Source organism: Lynx canadensis, chromosome B2 (genome assembly GCF_007474595.2).
Source record: "Lynx canadensis isolate LIC74 chromosome B2, mLynCan4.pri.v2, whole genome shotgun sequence".
Taxonomy (NCBI): Eukaryota; Metazoa; Chordata; class Mammalia; order Carnivora; family Felidae; genus Lynx; species Lynx canadensis.
The window spans coordinates 49,949,395-49,973,297 of NC_044307.1; the positions used below are offsets into that span (position 1 = coordinate 49,949,395).

General features: G+C 39.2%; 1 protein-coding gene across 1 annotated transcript in view; it reads right to left on the bottom strand.

The window, feature by feature from the left end:
- The window catches only part of PKHD1 (PKHD1 ciliary IPT domain containing fibrocystin/polyductin), a 486,267-nt gene that overhangs the window by 375,263 nt on the left and 87,101 nt on the right, over positions 1 to 23,903 (bottom strand). Inside the window, 3 exon segments of the mRNA XM_030315703.1 lie at positions 9,472 to 9,622; positions 16,199 to 16,418; positions 22,010 to 22,153. Of these exon segments, the coding sequence (XP_030171563.1) occupies positions 9,472 to 9,622; positions 16,199 to 16,418; positions 22,010 to 22,153 (515 nt within the window).

Genomic DNA, 23,903 nt, shown 5'->3' on the forward strand with positions numbered 1-23,903 from the left:
ACAGGCACACAAGCTCCATGATACACACTGAATAAAATGTCGTTTGAAAGGAAAGGAGAAGAATAGGAAGAGAAGAAGGAAGGGAGGGGAGGGGAATGAGAGGATAGGAGGCAGAGGAGGGAAAGGGGGGGGAATAGTAAGAGAAGAAAGGAAAGAATAAAGAAGGAAAACAAAAAGAGACAACAAAAAACAAAAGTGAAAAAGTGTTTTTGTATTTCAGTAATAGGAAAAAAAAAATCAATGAGGGAATGGAAGGTCACTTCAAATTAGCCTCTATCTAGCTACACATATTTTTAAAATGTAAAATTTGTCACATCACTGTATTACACCAATTTTATAGGTGAGTCCCCTTCAACAAAAGTAAACATTAAATTAAGCAGTAGTAAGTAGTAAGCAGTAGTAAGCTTACTATTAATCCAGTACAGGTATATAATTTATCCACCCATCCATCAAAGAGGAATCCAATATAGATCCCACTCTCAGAGAACTTAGCATCTAGTTGGGAGAGAGGAGATTTTAATAATTATAAATATTTTAAATAATTTTAAAAGATAAATTCCTTAAGACAAGTATGATACACTACTATGAGATTTCCCAAAAGGAAAATCCTTCAATTTGTATTAAGGAAAATACAATCCTCCTGAAGGAAGTGTGCACTGAAGAGCCCAAGTAAAATTTAAAAACAGAAGTCCCTAAAGATGGTGGTAATTTGACCATTTGACATCAGGGTTGTCTGAGAGCTATTTTGTGGTCACTAGATAAATAGATGTGGCAAGAACCCTGTGGAGTCTTTGTCTTGTCGACTCAAATAACACACTTGAAGACCACAGCTTTAATCTAAGCACCTTTAACTGAGAAACCATCCCTATCACTACTGATGTTAAGGATGGGCATGAGGAAGGTACTACTCAGCCATGATACTCATTTGCATCCTTCTTTTCTCTTCCTGCTTGTGATCTATACCAGCTGCCATCATTTCCTTGCCACTCCTTAACCCTACAAAATCTGGTTTTTCTCCCCACCAATACCATCCTACAGCCTTAAATGTTACTAAGGATCTCCTCGTCATGATATTTTTGACATATCTCATCACACCTTCTTTCAATCCCTCCCCTCTCCTGTCTTTCATGATGCTGCCGCAAGAGCTTTCAAACATACATTTAGCAATAGAACCCTTCTTTCAATTGAGATCTTAAAGCTCCAATTGATTACCATAGCTTTAAAGTAACACTTGAAATGAAGCAGTGTAAGTACTCAAAATTTGTTCTTTTTCAAGGTAGTTTTGGCTATTCATTGTGTTTCCATAATATTTTCGAATCTGCCTGGAAATTTCTACAAAAAAAAAAAAAGGAACCTATTGGGATGTTTTGTTGGAATTGCATTGACTCTAAATGTTATTTAGAACATACAACTGAACTGGAAGAACTAACATCTTAACATTACTGATGATTCCAATAATGGATCTCTTAAGGTTTCCTCTAGTTTAGATTCATTAATCTTAGATTTGTGGGTTTGTAATTTTCATCAAACTTGAAAAATTTTTGCCATTATTGTATTAAATATTTTTTCTTTCTTTTTTAATATAATTTATTGTCAAATTAGCTAACATACAGCGTATACGGTGTGCTCTTGGCTTCAGGTGTAGATTCCTGTGATTCATCACTTACATAAAACATCCAGTGCACATCCCAACAAGTGCCCTCCTCAATGCCTATCACTCATTTTACCCACCGCCCCACCCTCTTCTACCCTCAGTTTGTTCCCTGTATGCAAAAGTCTCTTGTGGTTTGCAGGCCTGTTTGTAACTATAAAAAATATTTTTTTCTTTTTTTTTAAATGTGTATTTATATTTTTGAAAGAGAGGGAGAGAATGTGAGGAGAGGGGCAGAGAGAGAGAGAGACAGAGAGAGAGAAAGGGAGAGGATCCCAAGCAGACTCCATTGCTGTCAGCACAGAGCCCAATTCGGGGTTTGATCTCAAGAATTGTGAGATCATGACAGTTCTGAACCGAAATCAAGAGTCAGAAGCTTAACCGACTGAGCCACCCAGGTGCCCCTCATTGAATATTTTTCTGTCCCTCCTACCTCTACCTCCTTTTCCATACCAGCTCCCTACATAAGTGCCCTGAACTGTGATACCTGATTGCTTCTTCCAATGAGATTGCTTCTCTCTGCTTGGGTTCTATTTCCCAGTGCTGTGTTTGGAACTGTACTCCCAGACAGAAAGCCACTCCTCATGTGCCCCACCTCCTTCTCTCAAGAACCACAACCTTGTGCTATTATCCAATGTCCGAAATTTATTCTGACAGGTTTTGTAGTTGGTTGTGGCAGGAGGGTAAATCTAAAACTCATTAATCTCTCGTGGCCAAACCCAGAAGCCCTTCCATTCACATTCAAGAGCAATGCACTAAAAATCTAAGAGGATGATCTAAGTTGAACTTCATGAGGCTTTCAAATATAAAAATCTGTGGGTCTTTACTCTGGCTGAATCTCTCCAAAGAAGGATCTTCGACTCCTTTCTAGAAGGAGGAGAATTTGGGTTGCCAGAATTCCAAGCTGGGCAGAAGAAAGAATTTAATGGGATCAAGGGAAGTTGACCTCTCTCTAAAGAAAGAAGACTTCATCTTCTTTCATCTGCCAGATTTCAGTACCATCCACCATCCTCATCTCCTTACTTTTGCTATCAAGCACCTAATTAATATCTCACTAATTCAATCTGTGTACAAATTATGCCTCTGTCTCCTAGTGGGAAGGATAGGAATTGATATCTGGTTGGGATGGCGAGCAGCAGTATTCTGGGGATCTTGCCATTCTTTATAGGGTATTTCAAATAATCCACACACACACTTAATTTTTAGCATCCTGCTTCAGACCTCTTTCCTGGTACTTACATTTCTGTAAACCTAAAGCTTGTTTAGGGTTCTTTGGGGCAAATTGTGTTGCCTTTTATAGAAATTTCCCTTTGCAGGAACTTAAATCATATGTGCCTTTCATCTTCATATGTTTGTGTTTGTGTTACAAATACTTCATTTTGTCAAAGAAGAGATTTATGCCTCTGTTTCTTGTTCTCCTTTTAATATACCTAACTTGAAACAGGTTCCTGACTCTGCATGGTTAAGAATCTATTCTTATCTATAGTAAGTTTCACAGCCACATTTTCAACACTTTTTATCGTCGGGGTTTTTTTTGTTTGTTTGTTTTTTCAGGGTTTTTTTTGGCTGTTTTGGGGGATATTGGTTCATTGCTGTTTCTTGTATCCCATATCATCTCCATGCCTGGATTAATTTTACAATTTGCCAGAGTATATCATTTTTAAGAGAGTACACAAGGGTGATAAACTTTCTGAACTTTGTATAGTGTGCATGTCTTTATTTTGTTCTTACACCAAATAGTATTTGACTGCATATAGGATTCTAGGTTTAACATCATTTTGCAGATAACTTGAACAGCATTGTTTTCAGACTTCTTTTTTCACTGATATGGCAGATCAGATGTTCAGAGAAACCTCTTCCAGTTAGCACAACTGAAATTGCTGGGTGAAACATCTGGATCAGTCAAGTGAATGTAAAGGAATCCCTTTGAGGCAGAAATGGGGAGAATGTTATGTTCCTGCCCCTCCCTCCTTCCCTGGAGTTTCAAAGTTGCCATGGGTTTGACTGAGTTTAACAAGGGTCCTAACATCCATAGTAGACAAAATCCAAACAAACAATTCCTCTCCGTTTTATGGGCTGCACTTAAGACTTCACCCTGAGAGCCACAAATCCAACCACTTCATGTACAAAGGGAAAGAGAGAGGGAGGGAGGGGGTAGCAGGGAGGGAGTGATGATGTAGAGGGAGGGAGGAGAAGGAAAAGATTGGGAGAGGGAGACAGGGAGGGATGGAGAAGGAGGATAGGAGGGAGAGAGAAAAATTGTCAACCCAGCAATTCCCACAATCAATCCCTCTGTTAATTACCCCGACTCAGTATCTGCCCTGGCCCAGCTTGGAATTTCTCCCAGAGTTCCATAGAAAAGTATAGCTTAGGGGCACCTGGGTGGCTCAGTAGGTTGAGCGTCTGACTTCAGCTCAGGTCATGATCTCACAGTCTGTGAGTTCGAACCCCGCATCAGGCTCTGTGCTGATGGCTCAGAGCCTGGAGCCTTCTCTCTCTGCCCCTTCCCTGCTCATGCTCTGTCTCTCTCTGTCTCAAAAAAAAAATAAAAACATTAAAAAATTAAAAAAATATATTAAAAAAAAAAGAAAAGTATAGCTTATATTCTATCAGTTCTCTCTAAACTTGCTTGCTTTGTGTTTGTTCTACTGTGGTTTCTCTACCCATCCAACCCAATCCACTATTTGTCCTTCAGAAATCCTTCAAAACTGCTGGTTGTCTTAGAGCACCTTATAGTGTTTTCCAGCATTCTTTGAATTCTTTGCTCTAATAGATTTTCTTTTTTCAGTGTATCACAGTAATACATAGTAGGCATAATTAATGCCTTGTAAAGAAAAGAAAAACATACCTGAGCTGAAATGAAAAGAAGACCATGATGTATTCATTCATCTGTAAATCCATTCATCCATTCCATAATTTTTAATGAGATCTGCCACGTACTGGCCTAGTTCAAAGCATTTGGAAACAGCAGTGGCAAAACCAAGTTCTATTCAAAGGAGCTTATATCCTAGAGTGCCATTAGATTTTATTATTATTATTATTCCAGGTTATGAGGAGCCTGGGTGGCTCAGTCAGTTAAGGGTCCAACTCTTGATTCTGGCTCAGATCACAATCTCACATTTCGTGAGTTACACCAGGCTCTGTGCCGACAGCTTACTTGAGACTCTTCCTCTCTCTCTGTCCCTCCCCTGCTCATACTGTCTTTCTCAAAAATAAATAATAAAAACTTTTTAAAAATACAAGTTGAAGAACAAGATAAATAACACAATAGCATTTTTGTGTGGAAATGGGTGTGGGTACACCTGTGTGTGGGTGTGTCTGTTTCCTTTCAGATAAGAATCTTCAGGGGACAGGATTAGAGAAGCAATATGTGATTTGGCTTGTTTTAACTACCCCTGTTTGCATTTCTATACTGTTAGTACAATTGATTCAGTCTCTGTTCTAGGCACTTGGGATATACGAGTGAACAAGGCAGGTCAACATTTCTGCCTTCTGGAAGATCATATTATAGCAAGTCAGACACTAAACAATAAACATAATAAATTAGTAACTGATGTAGCATATTGGCAGGTGATAAGGACTATGGGAAAATAGAACAGATTAAGTGAAATTGCAAGTATGATATATGGAATGAGCAGCAGTGGGGCGCAGTTTTAAATAGGGTGGTAAAGGTAGACCTTGATGTGGAAGCAACATTTCAGCTTTTACATTTACATTACATTTATAAAAGTAAAAGGTTATATCTCAAAAAGGAGGAGGAAGAGTATTCAAAGTAGAAGGAATAGTCAATGCAAAGGTTTCAGTATGGAAGCAAGCCTGGTAGGTTCCAAGAACTGCAAGGAGCCAATACTCCTTCCTTGGAAGGAAGTTCCAAGCCCAACTTCCAAGGGCTTGGAACAGAGAAGGTACATGTGACAGAAATGAGGGGTAAATATAGAGAGGAACTGGAGGAGGGGGTTGGTGCATAAAATGGCCCTTTAGGTCAATGTAAGAACTCAGCTATTAATTGCAAGAGAATTTGGGAGCCAACAGAAAGTTGGTGAGAAGAGTGAAATCATCTGACATATTTCGAAATGATCATGAGAGTCCCATTAAAAGAGCCTGAAGGGAGGCCAGGGTGGAAACAAGTGAACCAGTTGGGTGAGTCTTGTAATACTCAGTAAAGCATGGTAGTGATGACGATAGCTGACTTGGTACAAAGTAGTCAGATTAAAGGTACAATCAGCATAATTTCCTGATGGATCTGATGTAGAATTTGGAAGTCCAAAAATGTCTCCATGGCCTGAACAACTGAAAAGACACCAAATCAGTCCAGGACTATGGTGGGGAACAAGGAGTAGCACGGACAAGCAGGGACAATCAGGAGTTGAATTTAGAATCTGAGGGATTTGAGGTGCCACTTCCATATCCAGGGAAAGAGATCAGTAAGCCTTAAGGTTCAGGAATCTTAAGTTCAGGAGAGAGCTTTGGGATGGAGGGGAAGATTACAACTGGGGAGTCATTAGCATGGATGTATATATTATATATATTTCAAAAATTTGAAGAGATCGTTTTCAAGAGTCGGCATGCCATTTTCTTACCTACCACATTTCCTTTTCCATATCTTTGAACACTTTGACTAACCCAAGTTATCAAGTGCAGACTATCGTGTGTGTTCCTCCTCTCCATTCCCTCCACTACTTCCCTAGTTTGGTGCTCTGTCGCCCAGGTGAGATGCTCCTGCCTCCCGTGGCTTGCCCAAGTTACCCCACACACAACAAACAGATCACACTGTTTTGTGTGACTAAAGCACACCTGTGATCATGCAGTAACTGCTCAAAGATAACCCGTCACCTAATGAATTCAATGGCCAAACACTTAGCCTGCTGTCACAATCCCAGCCTACCATTCCAAACCTACAGCTCACTAGTCCCCTTCACACACATCATGTTCTTTGCACTGTCCCTATGGGTTCTTGCCTCAGTGACTTGTGCATCCTGGTTCCTCTACAGAAACACCTTTCCTTGGCAACCCTGAATGCCTAACCCGTGCCCATTCTTCAAGGCATGATACAAATGCCACCTGCTTCAGCAGACCTGGATGACTGCCCCATATGGAAATAATCTTTCCCACCTCTGATACCCACTTGACAGTAGGGGAATAGCACAGCATGAGCAACATTTTCCTAAGAGCAGCAAACACATATAAACACAAGAGAGATTCTGAAAGTAAGATGGTCCGGGGACAAACAGATTTGGATAACACTCCACACAAAAGCTCTCTCTTAGAAATTCGCATTATGTGTTCACATGTGAACATTCTCAAAAGTCCTTTGGGGGAGAAAAAATACGTACCTTTCTTTAATCCAGCTGTCACAAATGTATTTGACCTTGGAACACTTGCATCACAAAATACTCATTAACATTTTATGAAAGATATGTTCCAAGGTTCTCACCTAGTACTTAGAGCTGGAGACCTGAATTCTAGTCCCAGTTAAGCACCTGTCAGCACTGGTTTTCCCCAGATTCAGGTCCAGATAAGGCAATTGTGTATGCCTACACAGGTAACAGGTCAACACCACACCTGAGAAGGGAAACCAGACATCCCAACACCTATAGGGTAACCATACATACCAGGACTGGTATCTCCTAGACACTGGCACTAGCCTAGTAGATTTTCACACACAAGCCCAGCTGGTTCGTAAAGATTAAATGGTTTACATCCCTCATAATGATTTATGGCCATGTGGGCTATGATGCCAAATTACTAGGTGTGTGACCTTTGTCAGGCCACCTCTCTTTAAGGATCTGTTAGCTCATCTCTTGAATGAGGGGGCTTGTCTGGATGGTGCCAACATTCCATGCAACTGTGATTAATGGACACTATGTGTCCAGCTTTGAGCCTCACCTACTTCTTATATGGTCTCTCTTCCCTATTATCCCCTAAAGGGGTCTCTTTCCATGTTATTTTTTATTTCTTTCAGAGCATGGCAGAGAAGCTTGAACATGGCTGGATCTCAATAAATACATGTTGCATACAAATTTAAAGAAGACTGAGGCATTTAGACCTCTGACAAAAATTTAAAATTACTCCTTGAGATGATGAAAAATTAAATGGAATCTAAGAAGCAAAATGATCTGGTCAAAGCAGCAAGCCCCATACAGAAATAATGGCAGATCATTTGCTAACACTACTACCAACAAACTAGCCCTGCCAGTATCAGCTAACACTGGACATTTGTCTGCTGTGAGGAGTGGTTACAGTGGCTCACATGTTAGGATATGAACCTCCAACCAATCTTATTAGGTGGGTACTATTATTATCCCCACTTTACAGATGAGAAAAATGAAGCACAGAGGGGTTAAGCAACTTGTCTGAAGTCCACCAGGTGGCAAGTGATATGTTCAAACCCCCACAGTCTAGCTCTAGAGCCCGCACTTAGGCACTGTGCAAACTGCCTCCCCCTCCCTTTCACTGACATTCTTCACACGAGCATCCCAACAGCCCACATTAGTGCTCAGGCAGAAACCGGGGCTTGGGAAGGCTTCGAGGTTACTCAGTGTCCTATAGCTCTCGTTCCACAATACAACACTGATACACAATACAATCAGCAAAGTTACTGCCCTATGATAAACATTTGAGCTATCGCTGACAGCCAACTGCCAAGAGAGGGGCACAGGGGGCACCTGAGTAGCTCAGTCAGTTAAGCGGCTGACTCTTAATTTCGGCTCAGGTAGTGATCTCACGGTTTGTGAGTTCGAGCCCTGCGTCAGGCTCTGAGCTGACGGCATGGAGCCTGTTTGGGATTCTCTCTCTCCCTCTCTCTGTCTGCCCCTTCCTGCCCCACTTGAGCACTCTCTCTCCAAACAAATAAATAAACATTAAAAAATAATAATAATAAACAAAAACTATGCCTACAAACCCAGGAAGTATAGTTTGGGATTGGGAAGGTTTAACCAAAGCAGCATTCAGTAGACAATCTCATGTAGTGTGCAGCACATAATAGGCACTCGATTAATGTTTCTTCCAAATCAAAGAGACAAAAAGGAAATCTAAGAATTGCTTTCATAATGAAAACGGCACCTAAGGGAGTAGGTGCTCAATAAATATTTTTTTTTATCCATGCATTGTGAGAAGTCCAGAGAGTTGTAAAAGATGATCTGATATATTTCCAAAGAGCCCTCAGCCTCTGATTTCAATTCTCAAAAACTCCCTGAGGAGGCTATGGACACTCTCTCTCAGTGGGGACTTTTAAGAACACATTCTTAGGGGAGCCACTTGGAGGGGTGGTTTAGATTATTTCCAAACAGATAAATTAAGGTAAAGAGGCTAGACCAAACGCCCCCACAGTGCTTCCCAGTTCTAATTTCCATGTAATCACCTCAGAAGCTGAAGCTTCCACTCTGATCTCCATGGAACAGATGAACCGGATGGACCAGCAGACATTGCCATCCCGCCAACTGAGGATGGCTGAGTGATTTGGAAACCTTCCAGAAGGGCCTGGTTAAATTGAGGGCCATTTATTTCATGAAGAAATAAACCACAGAGAGCCCCTTTCAAACATGCACGCAGAAAGCAGGACAAAATGCGGAGGAGATTATCTGTTCAGAATTTGCTTTAAAAGAGCCCAGGCAGCACTCATTTATTTTTGAGAAAATATATGATTAACCAGAGTTAACTACGAATTCAGATGTTGTGCATTAGACCAGCTTCTCAAAGTTTGAGAGCATTTAATATTACATATCGCTGCCATTTGGACTAAATTGTTTTTTTAATGTACACAATATTACAAATTTAATTTGAGCTGTTTGAATCAGTCTGTAAAAAAGATTTGATTATACCTGAGTGTTCTGGCCCCGGCTTTTCCGTATCTCAGTAATCTTGGCGGTAATTGGCTGATTAGGCGTCTCACACTCCATCTTTGCCTCAGTTTCCATGGTAATGTTACAGGAGCTATTATAGATGAGAACTTCATCTCTTTCCACTTTAGGGCTGAAACGAGAGGGGAGGTTAAATGGGGTGTCATCAATCTTAATGAAATGCAATTATTTTTACTCTTATTAATCATTGCAAGCCATTAGCTTGTGGCAACTACAGGCCACCATTTGTCAAATTTTGCAAATTTCCGTAATTTTGTTTCCATTCTTTTATTGTTTATTTGTTTTCCTTTTATCTGCACACCCTGCAATGAAAATGCACATGGTAAATATCTTTCACTGAGGCCTTTCTCTTTTCTGAATCTATTAGGAACATTAGCAAAAGCTTCTCCAAAACCCAACTTAACAAGCAATGTGCACACAATACTTCCAGTGCCAAAAATGGAAGCAAATGTTGGGCAGAGGTGTTTTTTTTTTTTTCTTTTCCCCTTTCCTCTTTCTGTTCTTACTCACACTTAGTGTTGGGGGAGTGAATTGCCTGAATCCCCCCAGGGCAGATGGAGAAATTGGAAAACCCACACAACTGGCTAACTGGTCCCTAATTCCAACTGTGAAAAAATGAGCTCATTTAGGCTTTCAATTCCCTCTCCCCAGCTGATGGCAATGAGGCTCTGTTGCTAGCAGTGGAACATTAACTTAGTAAATTAATTAAACTTACTTAACAGCCCAGACTAAGGAGATTCGATATATGTGCCAGTTATACTACCAGCCACTCGCTTTAAAAGTCCTCTTGCTTTAAGGAGAGAAGCCAGACTGGATTTAAAATGAAAAACAGCAGTGTAGCATTGCAGAAAGTCTAAAAATATGCTGTGTAGCGGAGGTGAAAGCACGGTTATTGCAGGCTATTGTCCCCAACAGGTGTGACATTTACTCAACAATAATCCTGGCTTTAGGCATTGTTGCAACTAACTCAAAGAGTATTAGTAATAATAGTGCATGATGTCTTATACTTTTCAACAGTTTCATTTGTATGATCTCATTTTGGCCAGTAAAGTAGGTAGAGGCATAAAGAACATAACTCACACAGATCAGGAGATTCACAAAAGGCCAAACGTAGCAGTACAGCAGTTCCAAGATGAGAACTCAGGTGTCCTGTCTCCTAGAGCAGTACTCTCAAGTTTTGAGATGCTGTTTAAACATCAGCATGAAGAATGATTGGTCTTCTTCATGGGAAGAAGGGAAGACGAGGAAGGGCCATGGAAAGAGCAAAAGTTCACTCACTGCCCGAGAAACTATAAGTCATGCCGAACTGGAACCTCTTTTCTCAAATCAATGTCAACATGGTTTCTCCCACAATTTGCTAGAAATAGTGAAAAGGATAACTACCATATCTACTTAGTCTTCAACTCTTCATGATAAAATATTCCCAGCTTCACATTCACCCAAGTCATGACTTCCATGCCCACCGTACTCTGGACTTACTCTTGATGGTCCATATTTTAACATCATGTGGCCCAGAACTGAACACCCATAGTTTGTGTTAACCACTAGGGCCGTGGTCTATGCTTATCTGAGCCCTCCCTCCCATGGCAACCAACACTGTGCTTGTTTTGTAGCTCCATGCTTAAATTAAGGTGGTGGTAAACTCAAAGTCTCGGATCCACAACTACCTGAGGATTTTACCATGTTGCATTTGTTCATGTGATTTCCTAAGAAGCATTAGCATGCAGAGGTTAGGCTTGGAAGCAGGCCAGCTAGATATGAATCCCCCAGCTGATATTTACCATCTCTAGGACGCTGTGAGGACATTACTCTCTAAGCTTTGGTTCCCATGTTTATAAAATGGAGTTATCATTATCAGGTACCTATTTTATAGAGGTGCTGAGCAAGGGGGGTGAAATGCAACCTACAAAATGATTTGTAAAGAATCTGGCACACAGTGTTTGAGAGAGGCAACTCATTACAGTTTTTGGTTTAGTGGTGTTGGTGATATTATTGTTGAAATGTAAATGTGGGAATTGACATTCGTTATTGTTACATGTCTTCTCACTAATGTGGACCCATTGTTCTAATGCATTTTGAACCTGGAGCCAGTTGTAACTCCAAATCCATTTAGCTGAGCCATCGTCCAAGGGGTAGACAGAGCCACAGGGTAAATAAAGCATTTGCTCCTGAAGTGTCACTTGTTCTCAAAGATTCAGGAAAGTAATTTAGCTTTTATATTAAAATGTCATGTAATATTTCAACAAATATGGCAACACGATGGAATAGAATGCAAAGTTCACATGGGTTTTTCAAATAAAACACCTGACTTCAAAGCCAGTGTGTTAGGCCACTCGACTTTGCAGCTAGAACCTTTCTTTTGCCACTCGGGTGGGGGTTGGAGATGTTGGAATAGTTTGAGAAACTCTCCCTCTATATTTCCATCAGAAATCACTTATAAATTTATCAGAAAGTAAACAAATTTGGTTTGCCACGCATCATTTTCCTTATGAATCAGTACCCAGATAGCTACAAACGGTCCTTGAGTTATAAAGATTTGACTTACGATTTTTTGACTTTATGATAGTATGAAAGCAAGATGCAGTTAGTAGAAACTGTATTTCTAATTTTGAACTTGGATCTTTTCCTGGACTAGAGATATGTGTTACAATCCTCTCTCATGATGACAGGCAAAAGCAGCTCCCAGTCAGACAAAATATCATGAAGGTAAACAGTCAACACACTTAGGGCCATCCTGTCCCTATACAACCATTCTGTTTTTCGTGTTTTAGTAGCCAATAAACTACATGAGATATTCAACAATTTATTATAAAATGGCCTTCATGTTAGGCGATTTTGCCCAACTGTAGGCTAATATAAGTGTTCTGAGCATGTTTAAGGTAGACTAGACTAAGTTATGATACTAGGTATGTTAAGTGTATTAAATGCATTTTCAACTTATAATATTTTCAACTTACAATGGCTTTATTGGGTCATAACCTCATGGTTAAGTCGAGGGAGATCTGTAGTTTTATTTCTGAAAGCTCACAGACCATATGATTAATAATTCATTCTAGAATTTTGTCAGGGATAACACAAGCTTAGTTGTCTAAATTTCCAGAATCCCCTTTTACCCTTTATACGGAAAGAGTGTTTGTCTGTCTCCTCTATCTGCTCTGTGCCCCACTCTTATCTTCATTACCAGCAGTGGATTCTCAATCCTACCAACAACTAATTTGTACTCAGTGACACAAATGATCTAGAATACAAACTTGAACTCAAGGAAAGGAGTAACAAACTTCCTATACAACCTTTCTTTTGGTCTTGGTTTTCTACCCTGCTAATGAGCCTTCTACTGCCCTTTCCAGGATCTTCATCAGCAAAGACTAGAATAAAATGGAGTAAATCACCCAGCTCCTCTCTCATGCACTGTCTTCCCTAATCATGTCATACTGCTCGGAAAGAGTTAAAACCACTTTATTTTAATGTTTATTTTTTTTGAGAGAGAGAGAAAGAGAGCATAAGCAGGGAAAGGGCAGAGAGAGAAAGAGACACAGAGTCTGAAGCAGGCTTCAGGCTCCGAGCTGTTAGCACAGGGCCCAATTCAGGGCCCAAAGTCATGAACCAGAAGATCATGACCTGAGCTAAAGTCAGCCACCCAACCCACTGAGCCACCCAGGTGCCCCTAAAACCACTTTTTATTATCTTAGACCTTTTTTTTTAACCAAGCTTTAGATAATATACACACACACACACACACACACACACACACACACACACATATATATTTTTTTTTCCCCTGGTTATCTCCCTGGAGACTACTTTTCATTAAAAATCCATCATCAAAATTAGCAGAGACACCAGGATATCAAAAATAGACCACTGGGGCACTTAAGTGGCCTAGTCGGTTAAGCATCCGACTTCAGCTCAGGTCACGATCTCACAGCTCATGAGTTCAAGCTCTGTATCAGGCTTGCTGACAAGACAGAGCCTGCTTGGGATTCTCTCTCTCTCTTCCCCTCCCCCCTCCCAAAAAATAAACTTCAAATAAAATAGACTAACATTTACAAATTTTCAGAGTTTCCTAATAGCTATTATTCCATGTTTTCTTCCACAATTCTATCAGTTAAGTAGTACAAATGGGCACATTTAAATATAAGTGTGTGTGTGACACACACATATATGTATACACACACACATACACACACACACACACACACACACACACACAAACAGAACATATATGTGCAGAAAGACACACAAATATTTATTTTGAGGGAATGAGATAAACAGTTTTGGTCCAAATGGTGGCAAAAAGATTTCTAGAACCTAAGTTTCCTGACTCCTAATCTATGGTTCTTTCAGTTGGTCTGATCAGAGCCCAAAGTAAGCAGGTAATCTTGCATACTCTATCTAGGACAGGCAACAAAACGTCGTCAGTGTTTATGTCTCCCTCAGTTAGCCTGAAATTGCTTCTAGTGGTTCTGGAATATCATTGAACTGCTCACTTCAGCCCAGGCTCCCATCACTGATGCTGAAGGCACAGCATCAGGCCAAGTACACTGTCATTCAGAGGCTTGGTTTCCAGTCCTGACACTACCAAGGCTAGACTGTGTGACTCTGGAAAGATATTGTTTCCTTAGAATAGAACCTAAACTCTAAACTCCTTACTTTGGCCTCCAAGACCTTAAATACTTCTCCAAGCTCACATAGAGAACTTTCCTTCCTTCTTACTCTACTTCTGTCCTTCTGGCCTCTGATAGTTATGTGTTTTCTGGTTATTAAATTGGTATATGTTCACTAAAAAAAAACATAAAAACCCAATAAATAGATGTAAGTAATACTCCAACCACATAGGGTAGGCATTCAACATTTTAGACTACATCCTTCCAGTCTTTTTTCTAATCACCTGTTATATGCATGTATAAACACATATACTATATGTACACCTTTAAGATTAAATTGATGCACTATTTTGTGACCTGTACCTTTTACCTCCCAACATATTATAAGCATCTCCCTTTCCAGTTAAATATTCTGCATCATGACTTTTTTTATTTTTATTTATTTTTTTTTAATTTACATGCAAGTTAGTTAGCATATAGTGCAACAATGATTTCAGGAGTAGATTCCTTAACACCCCTTACCCGTTTAGCCCACCCCCCTCCCAACCCCTCCAGTAACCCTCTGTTTGTTCTCTATATATACTAGTCTCTTATATTTTGGTCCCCCTCCCTGTTTTTATATTATTTTTGTTTCCCTTCCCTTATGTTCATCTGTTTTGTATCTTAAAGTCCTCATATGAGTGAATTCATAGGATATTTGTCCTCCTCTAATTTTCTGTGTCGTGATTTTTAAAGGATCTTGGTATATTAGCATTTGGATTCATTCTTTATTATTAAACACTTCATTTCAAATTTTTTATTATAACTAAAACTTCAAAAAATGTAGTTTTTCCAAAGGATTACATATTTCTAACTGCTTTCTTAAAATCCCTAGAAGTGAAATTACTGAAACACAGCAAATGAAATATTTTAAGTTTATCAGCGTATATTGCCAAATAATGTCAATAGAAACAGCATAACTTTTAATAGGATCTAAGGTTCAGTTCCCTCAGAGACCTCCTGCAGTAGAGAAGGACATAGAAGAACCTCAAAGGAGAACCCTGGGAATTTGGTGAAGTATTCAAAATTCAGTGGAGCCAGGACCTGATATGTGCTTCTTGGTATCCAGCGTTCATGAGTTCTGAAATCCAGTCCTGCCTGAGTACAACCTCCAGTACATTGTTTCCTGTATGATCTAAACAGGGTTCTTCACAGCTTCTGGAAAACAACTAGCCCAGGAGGTTCCTCTCTTCCTATGATGAATTCGTACTAAAACACAGGCTGTCTTAGGACATCAAAAAGTCAGCCTGCCATGAAAAGGACTCGTTATCTCTTTCATTCTGGGATATCAATCTTATTGAGTTTTATTTTTGAATGGGCAAATAGGCCTTCATTAAAACATCAGGTATAAGCACTCTATCTAGACAAGAAATCAAGAAGAGTGCAGGGTGATATTCAGTGCTGAAATTACATGCTGCATGAGAAAAGAATTGCTAGTGGAAATTAGGCCGTCCTGAGTCACCAACATGATAACACATTTTCCTTCAATTTGTTTAGAAAAGGGGTTTTTACCTGGAAAGTGGTGCTATTTGTTTATTTTCTAAGTTCAAAAATTCTTTATAAGCTTATGGCTTCTAAATCCTAGGTCTACAGTAATTCTGCCTGCACATCCCCCCTTCTTTTGAATAAACATTGTGCAATCTGCTGGATTTCTCTATGACTTTTTTTTCATACTTGTGAATCTGTTTGGAAAGAAAAGAAAAAGGAAAGGGGAAAAGAGCCTTCTGTTTTTCATAATGTCTAATCTTTTTCCCCATTGGCATTCACCAGATGTTGCTTTGGATCGGAAGATAAATATTAAAATCTGAGCAAGAACAAAGCGAGCTGTTTACTGGGCAGATTTTTCAGATGTTCTCTGGAACACTTGAAAAGACAGGAGATGCTTTGATATGCAGGCTGGCTGGAATCCACAATGGAATGGTCCCTCTAACAAGAGTGGTAGGCCCCTGAGGCCATGTCCACCCAGCCTGCAGCTCCTGATGGTTCCATCTGTCCATTGGCCATGCATCTGTGGAGAAGGTCAGTGAGGGAGAGAACAGGGTTACCTGATGAAGAGGCCTGAGAACCATGGAAACGTTGACTCTGTCCAATGATCTGGTGCCAAGAGGCATTGGGGACCTTCTTCACAAACGTACAGGTAAGGCCATGATTGGGGCAGTCTCTCTGTCCCCACGGTGACAGTCAAATCACACTGCACATAGGTGCAGCTGGAGGCTTCACAGCTCTCTTCCTCATGCTTCAGGCCACACAGGAAAGCCAAGGACACTGCAGGAAACACCATTACGTTAGGTAAAAACCACAAAAAGATCAGAAGGCCTCACACTATCACATGAATGCACTTCATGTGTTGTCCCTTGACCAATATGAAAATTATCAGTTTACATTTCTTAAAAATGCACTATTTGGGGGCACCTGGGTGGCTCGGTTGGTTAAGTGACTGACATTGGCTTAGGTCATGATCTCATACATTGTTGAGTTCAAGTCCTGTGTCAGGCTCAATGCTGATAGCTCAAAGCCTGGAGCATGCTTCAAATTCTGTGTCTCCCTTTCTCTCTGCCCCTCCCCTACTCATGCTCTGTCTCTCTCAAAAATTAACATTAAAAAAATTTTTTTAATGCACTACATGTACAAAATACATACAGAAGAATACAAGCAACACTTTTGTAAATTATGAATCATAAGAAAAACTCCTATGAGTTTTCTTGTGTGATAAAACAAGATACAGTTGTGATACGAAAACAGTTGTGATACTCTTTAATCTGTGTCTCTCCATCAAGACCATCATCTTCCTCCTCGTTCTCAGAAACAGCCATTTGTGGGGCGCCTGGGTGGCGCAGTCGGTTAAGCATCCGACTTCAGCCAGGTCACGATCTCGCGGTCCGTGAGTTCGAGCCCCGCGTCAGGCTCTGGGCTGATGGCTCAGAGCCTGGAGCCTGTTTCTGATTCTGTGTCTCCCTCTCTCTCTGCCCCTCCCCCGTTCATGCTCTGTCTCTCTCTGTCCCAAAAATAAATAAACATTGAAAAAAAAAATTTAAAAAAAAAAAAAGAAACAGCCATTTGCATTTTTTAAATCGCTTTCTCACATGGGTTTGTTTTCCTAAATGATTGTTTTGTTTTTGAATTTTATACAATAGAATACATGACATATGTTTTTGCACCTGCTTTTTTCCACTCAATATTACATTTCTAAGATTTATCAAGTTCCATATTATCACGTGAAACTTGAGCATACATTTTCACTACTGTTTTATATGGCATTGTGTGGAAGTACTACAGTATATTATTCTCCTACCAATGGATTTTTGGGTATTTCCCAGCTTTGCTACTACAAACACATACTAATTTTCCTCTAGGTTATATGCCTTAAAGAAAACTGCTTGTTCATTGAGCAGGTACAAGTTCAATTTTACAAGACAGTGCTATATTGTTTTCAAAGTGCCTGTGCCATTTTATATTCCTACCAGCTTTATTAGTGAGTTTCCATTACTCCACATAATTACCAGCACTTGGGACTATCAGACTCTTAATTTTGGCCAGTCCAGTACAAATACAATGACATCTCATTACTATGTTAATTTGCATTTGCATCATTACTTTTTAAGTCAAAAAAGTTTTTATATGTTCAGTAAGAATTCCAATTTCCTCTTCTGTGAAATTCCTATTTCTGTCATTTGCCCTTTTTTAATACTAGAATGTTTGTCTTTTTCATATTGGTTTGTGTTCTTTATGTATTTTGGGTACTAATCCTAGAAGGTTCTATGGTTACTAATACCTTCTCCAGATCTATGGCTAGCTTTTTCATTCTCATGATGGGATCTCTTGATAACAGAAACTCTTGATTTTTACCTAATTTTGACTATTCACGTTTTATAAAGAAGAAAAGCAATTCTTTGAAGCCCTGTGACCCTTAAGCTATTTCTCTCTTAGTAATGAGATACAACGTAAAAAGCATCAACAAGGTAGACCAGCAATAATCTTAAAGAGGAAAATAAACAAGTCTCTACATAAGATGGTTTTGGAGCAGCTATATTTGAAAACCTTAATAAAGTGAAAAAGAAAAAAAAAAGAATAATCTCTCTAGCTTTCTTCTGCAGCGAACCCCCAATGCAAGTATGCAACAAATATTACCAGGGACCATGGGCTTGAACCCAGCTGCCCTGCCTATCTCACAGTGCTGCATCTAGCAAGGGGTACATGAGATAAGCAGATGTAAGAATGTTTGTAGTTGTTCGATCACATGCTAATATTATTAGGGTTGCTGGTACATTCCAAAGCACCTGAAACATAGTAGGTTCTCTGTGTGTCTGGAATTAATTACAGCAATTAAACCAGCTGACAGTAGGACTCTCCTATGGGTGGATAAAACATCAGAACTTTCCAGTTAGTAAGCCTTTGGGCAAACATAGGCTCAACACCTATAAAATAATGAACTCATTATGGGTGATTAGGTGGATGCAAATTGACAAGGTGGATTAAGTGACATTAATAACTTTAGCTGGTCATGCCTCATGGAAAAATTAGAGTTTCCATGAATAAGTCATGCCATATAATTCAAGGTATACATGCAAGAAAGAGGTGCATCAAAGATCTTGCTGAGCTTTTAAAAAAAATACAAAGTATTAGTTTCACTGAATGAGATGTTTTAGCCACCCATCATATGCAAAAGTAAAATTCATCTTTTGTTAGAAGTGTGATTGAGGAAGAAAGGTAAAACAGAGAGGACACCAAAGGCAGCAAAAAGCATTTCCTCAGAGCCCCACCTTCACCGCCCCTGCCCCACTCATGAAAGCAAACACGTTAGCAAGCAAAACAATAATTAGGAAAGTTTGAGTTCTAGGCTGTTAGCCACAAACTGGAATGACTTTAGTGTGCAAAATCACACTAAGAAATAAAATCCAGAGCATGGGTCGGAATTCAAAGTGACCTTAGTAAATTAGAGAAATTATAGAAATAAACAAAAAAAAAGAATGAAAATAGTAAGGCAGTAACCACAAAAGAAAAAATAAAACTCATGTAAATATAAGATGAGGAACATCCAGCTGTGCACAACCATGTCAGAAAGAAGGAAAAAAAATCGCCTTGGAATAATTGTAGGCAACAGTAAGATTATAAACCAGCAAGACAGCGGTGCAATTTTAAAAACAAATACGGTGCCGGATTATACATGGGCATCTCATGATGCTACCCAATAGAGCCAGAACTTGCTTACACAGAGGGGCTACCTAGTTTGACGCTTCTAATTATGAAAAAAGGTAGGAATTCAGAGAGGGCTTTACTTGTTGGAAAGTTTCTGATTCATTGGGTGGCCCCAAAATTTGCATTTCTAACTGCTCCAGCAACATTAATAATAATATAGTCCCAATAGTAATAACGCAATTCTCATGTCTTTGAGAACCACTGGATTAGAAGGTCTGAGATTATGCAGCATTCTGAAGGGATGCCAGCTGATTAAGTTTGAAAAAAAAGAGCACAGGGGTGCATTGGTTAAATAAAAGGATGGATTGCTCTGACAACAGCAATGGAGAAACACATATAAACGTTGCTGTGGTGAAACAGTCCTCTTAAAAAACCTTTTAAAATATAACAGATTCTTTTTGTTGTTGTTGTTTAAAGTTTTTATTTTTAAGTAATCTCTACACCCAACATGAGGCTCGAACTCCCAACCCAGAGATCAAGAGTCTCACGCTCTACCAAGATTCTTAACTAAACTGGTTATATGCAATCCTATCTGAAAGTAAGGGAATTACTAATAGTTCTTAACAATTTGTGAGGCACATTTTCTGGAATCATTCAATGTCCATAATAGACCTACTTGCTAGAAAAAAAAAAAAAAATACACAAAAATGTACTCAAATTGTTTTATATGACTCAGGATGTTGATAGAATCCTTGAGTACCATCCTGGATCTTAAGAAACCAACAGAGTTGGATTCCTCAGTTCCTCTCCATTTTTAGACACTGTAATTAAAAGTCTTTAAAAAGACTTTTTCTTTCTTTATGAAAGAAGAAAATAACTCCAATTATCCATTTCCCTAGAGTCAATGGCAGTTCTGGCACAATCAGTGAGTGTTTGGTGACACCTAGTGGCAAATGTCAGAGTTACAGATTCCAATTCCTGTTTCCCTTCTTTAAAAAAAAAAAAAGGAATTTTGAGAAGTCCTTTCCTAAAATGTAATCAAAACTTTTAAAATATAACAGAGTTCCTATTCCTTCTTCTTCTATAAGTTATCAAACTTCCAATACCACAATTTATCTAACCCAGAAACTTCAGTGATATTTATTTTGTATTTCCAAATGAATTGTCTTGACATAATACCAAGGACTTTTTAAAAGTAAATTAATTTAAGCTGTGTATGAAAGCCTTTTTAAAAGACTGTAGCTGTATTAATTAAATATTGTAACCTAGAAATATGGAGTCATGGTTTTCTGTTTCCACCATTTCCCAATTCCTTCATTTATTCTTTCATCAAGCATTAACTTTGCACATGCACTGTTCCAGCACGGGTCTAATGCTGGAAGTAGAGAATTAAACAGGCAATGTCTTAAGCTTAAATCTACTATGTCTTTTTTTTACTGTGTATTTATTTTTGAGAGAGAAGCACGTGGGGACATGCAAGTGGGGAAGAGGCAGAGAAAGAGTGAATCCCAAGAAGGTTCCACACTTGTCAGTGCAGACCCTGATGAGGGGCTCCATCCCATGAACCACAAGATAATGGCCTGAGCCAAAATCAAGAGTCAGTCGCACAGCTGACTGAGCCACTGAGGTACCTGCCAGTGTATCTTAAGTTTTCCAGTGTGGAATCCCAAGTGCTCTTATATATATGATGATAGGGAACTCAATTCCTAGTTTGTATTTTAATCAAGGATCATAACTCCTCCTTTTCTCGCTCTCCATCCTCTTCTTGACTGAGATAATCTAATGTAAACTGCCATCATCAATTACCCATCAAGGAGTTTTTGTCCACGCTCAGATACAGTGATGCCTTGATCACTTTGTAAATCCTTCACCCACATTCAAGTTGCAGACACATAAGTTAGGAATATAACTTAAAGCACTATTCAGAAAGCATGTATGCAAATGGTTTCTAAGTGCACAAGTACAAGATTTATGATTATACAAACAAGTTAATCACCTGGCTAAGCAGGTCCTATACTGATGATGACAATTTCTTCCCTTCGATTTTTTCTTCTAAAGCTCAGTGGGTAATCACCATGTGTTGTAATGGCACATGATGGGACTATCAAAGCTTTACACCTTTATTTCTAACAAAGACACAGCTTCCTATACCACAATTCACTTGATGGCTATGAAGCTTTAAGCAGTGAGAGATCATGGTGTTCTACTGAATAAATACCTGGGCATTACAGAATAAGAAAATGATGCTAATGTTGGCTCTTTTGCTTATAATAAAAATTCAAGAACTGAGCACACCAGGCAAATATGCAAGAGCTATCCAGCCTACTTATCTAATCCCTATACTAGTACCTCAAGTAAGCAGATGTTTTCAGCAATCCCATCTCAGAACAAGACCAAAACATTGTTTTCTCTATGATGCCTAAGGCTGTCAGTGAAACTAATATTCAGAACTCAGAATTACTTCCCCCACTGTCGTATGACTGCAATTGAGAACATAGGTGATCAATTTTCCATTGCCATTAATAGGATAAAAGTTACTGTGAACCATTTTAATAGGCAGTCCCATCTAACCTTTTACATGGGGTGTAGAGAAATCCTCTTCACAGGAACACACAGAAAACTTAGGGATCAAGACAGCATTAGTTACAGAAATGGAGTCAACCAAAGAATATCATTTCTATATACACTCTTTAAAAAAAATATGTGGTGTTGTTACTGACCATCCAGGGGCAGAACCAAGCAGCTAAAGGCTGACACCGTAGCATTAGCCAAGACTTGGCAGGGAGCACCACACACAGCAGCTGAGATGTTCCCTGGAGAAAATCCTGCTCCAAACACATGCACAAGGCTTCCACCCAGGCAGCCTTCAAAACAAAATAGAAGTTCATGATCACAGAGGCAAATTTCTCTTTCTTTAGTTAACTCAAAATTCAAATCCATGCTTTCTTGCTGCCCATCATTCCTTTTACGCCCTCCAGAATCCACACAAGTGGCTTTAAGCTCCTGATACAGAATTTAGTGTCTTGCCACTAAGCTCTGTTCTCCAGAGCCTGAAGTCCGTCTTCTGTCAGATTCTAATCATATTCAACAACCTATAAAAATGTAATAACTTTTTATATAGAAAAGTAATGTTTATTTATCATTCTTAAAATTTTTTATACACAAGACTATACAATTAAAGTAAAAGTTCCCCTAAACCCCCTAGGCTCACTCCCCAGAGGGAGCCATGTTTGTTTTCTCATTAATCATTCCAGAATTTAAGCATATGTATTTTTATGCAGAGAAATCTTTCTATCCATATTCTTCTACAAGAAGAATTTGTTTTTTTAAAGATATAGCATATACAATTTTCCATGTGTATATGTAAATACACTACTTACAGTTCCATTATATGATTGTGCCACAATTTATTTAGCAATTTTCCCACTGATTGACACTTTCCTTATTTCTCCTCTCCTGTGACAAGTAATAATGCTGATGAACCGTACATTAACTTGAATAAAACGGGCAAACTGTTAGAAGGGGGATTTCTAGGTCAAAGGAAAAGAAGGTTTTAGATTTGATGGATATTACCAAATTTCTCTCCAAAATAAGATTGTAGCAGTTTACCCTCTTGCCAGCACTGTATGATGGCACCTATTTCAGATGGGTAAAAGTATGACAGTTGTTAACAAACACCATGTTTTGTGTCAGTATGAGAACCAATTAAGGTAAATGTCAGCTGGACTCTCAGACATGTGGCAACCTCTAGTCCACAAGGAGATAGAGTTCCAGGGGCCACTGTCCTCATGTCAAGATGCTCACAGGCACCTGACAAACCCGAGAATAAGACTTTGCTTAGGGTACATTTCACAGCCCTGCTCTCACATCATAAAAATCGTGGAATGTTAGGGGCATCTGGGTAGCTCAGTCAGTTGAGTGTCCCACTTCAGCTCAGGTCATGATCTCACAGCTTGTGAGTTCGAGACCCGTGTCAGGATCTGCGCTGACAGCTCAGAGCCTGAAGCCTACTTCAGATTCTGTGCCTCTCTCTCTCTGCGTGAACCCATTCACATTCTGTCTCTGTCTCAAAAATAAATAAACATTAAAAAAAAATTTTTTAATTGTGGAATCTTAGAAGAAAGGGGAACTAGGGAGCAACCAGCCTAAACCCCTTTATCTGATGAGGAAGCTGAGGCTTAGAAAAGGTACTCAGCTAAATTACTACAGACATGGGACCAAAATCCCAATCCCTATAGCATTCTGCCCAGCTGAGCCCAGACAAATTTGTTCTAACAATTGGCTTAGCAAGCACTTCATCAGTGTAAGATTCAGCTCCCATCATTTCCTCTGTATTTTGTGCATCATAGTCAAATTTAAGCTATCTCAACTGCAAAAAGGCTTTACGTGAACAGAAACCGAAACCATCAATGGAAGAAAAGGCAAGGCAAATTTCAGTATACATATCTAAAAGGAAAAAACAGTTGAACCAATGCAACCATAGTGTGAAACTGGACTATTACTGCTGGAGTATGAATTAATCTGTGAAATATTACAAGGTGACAAAAATTAATGATACTTAAGAAGTTTAATTCGAATTGGCATATATGGCTAAAAATAGGTGAAGGCATCTAT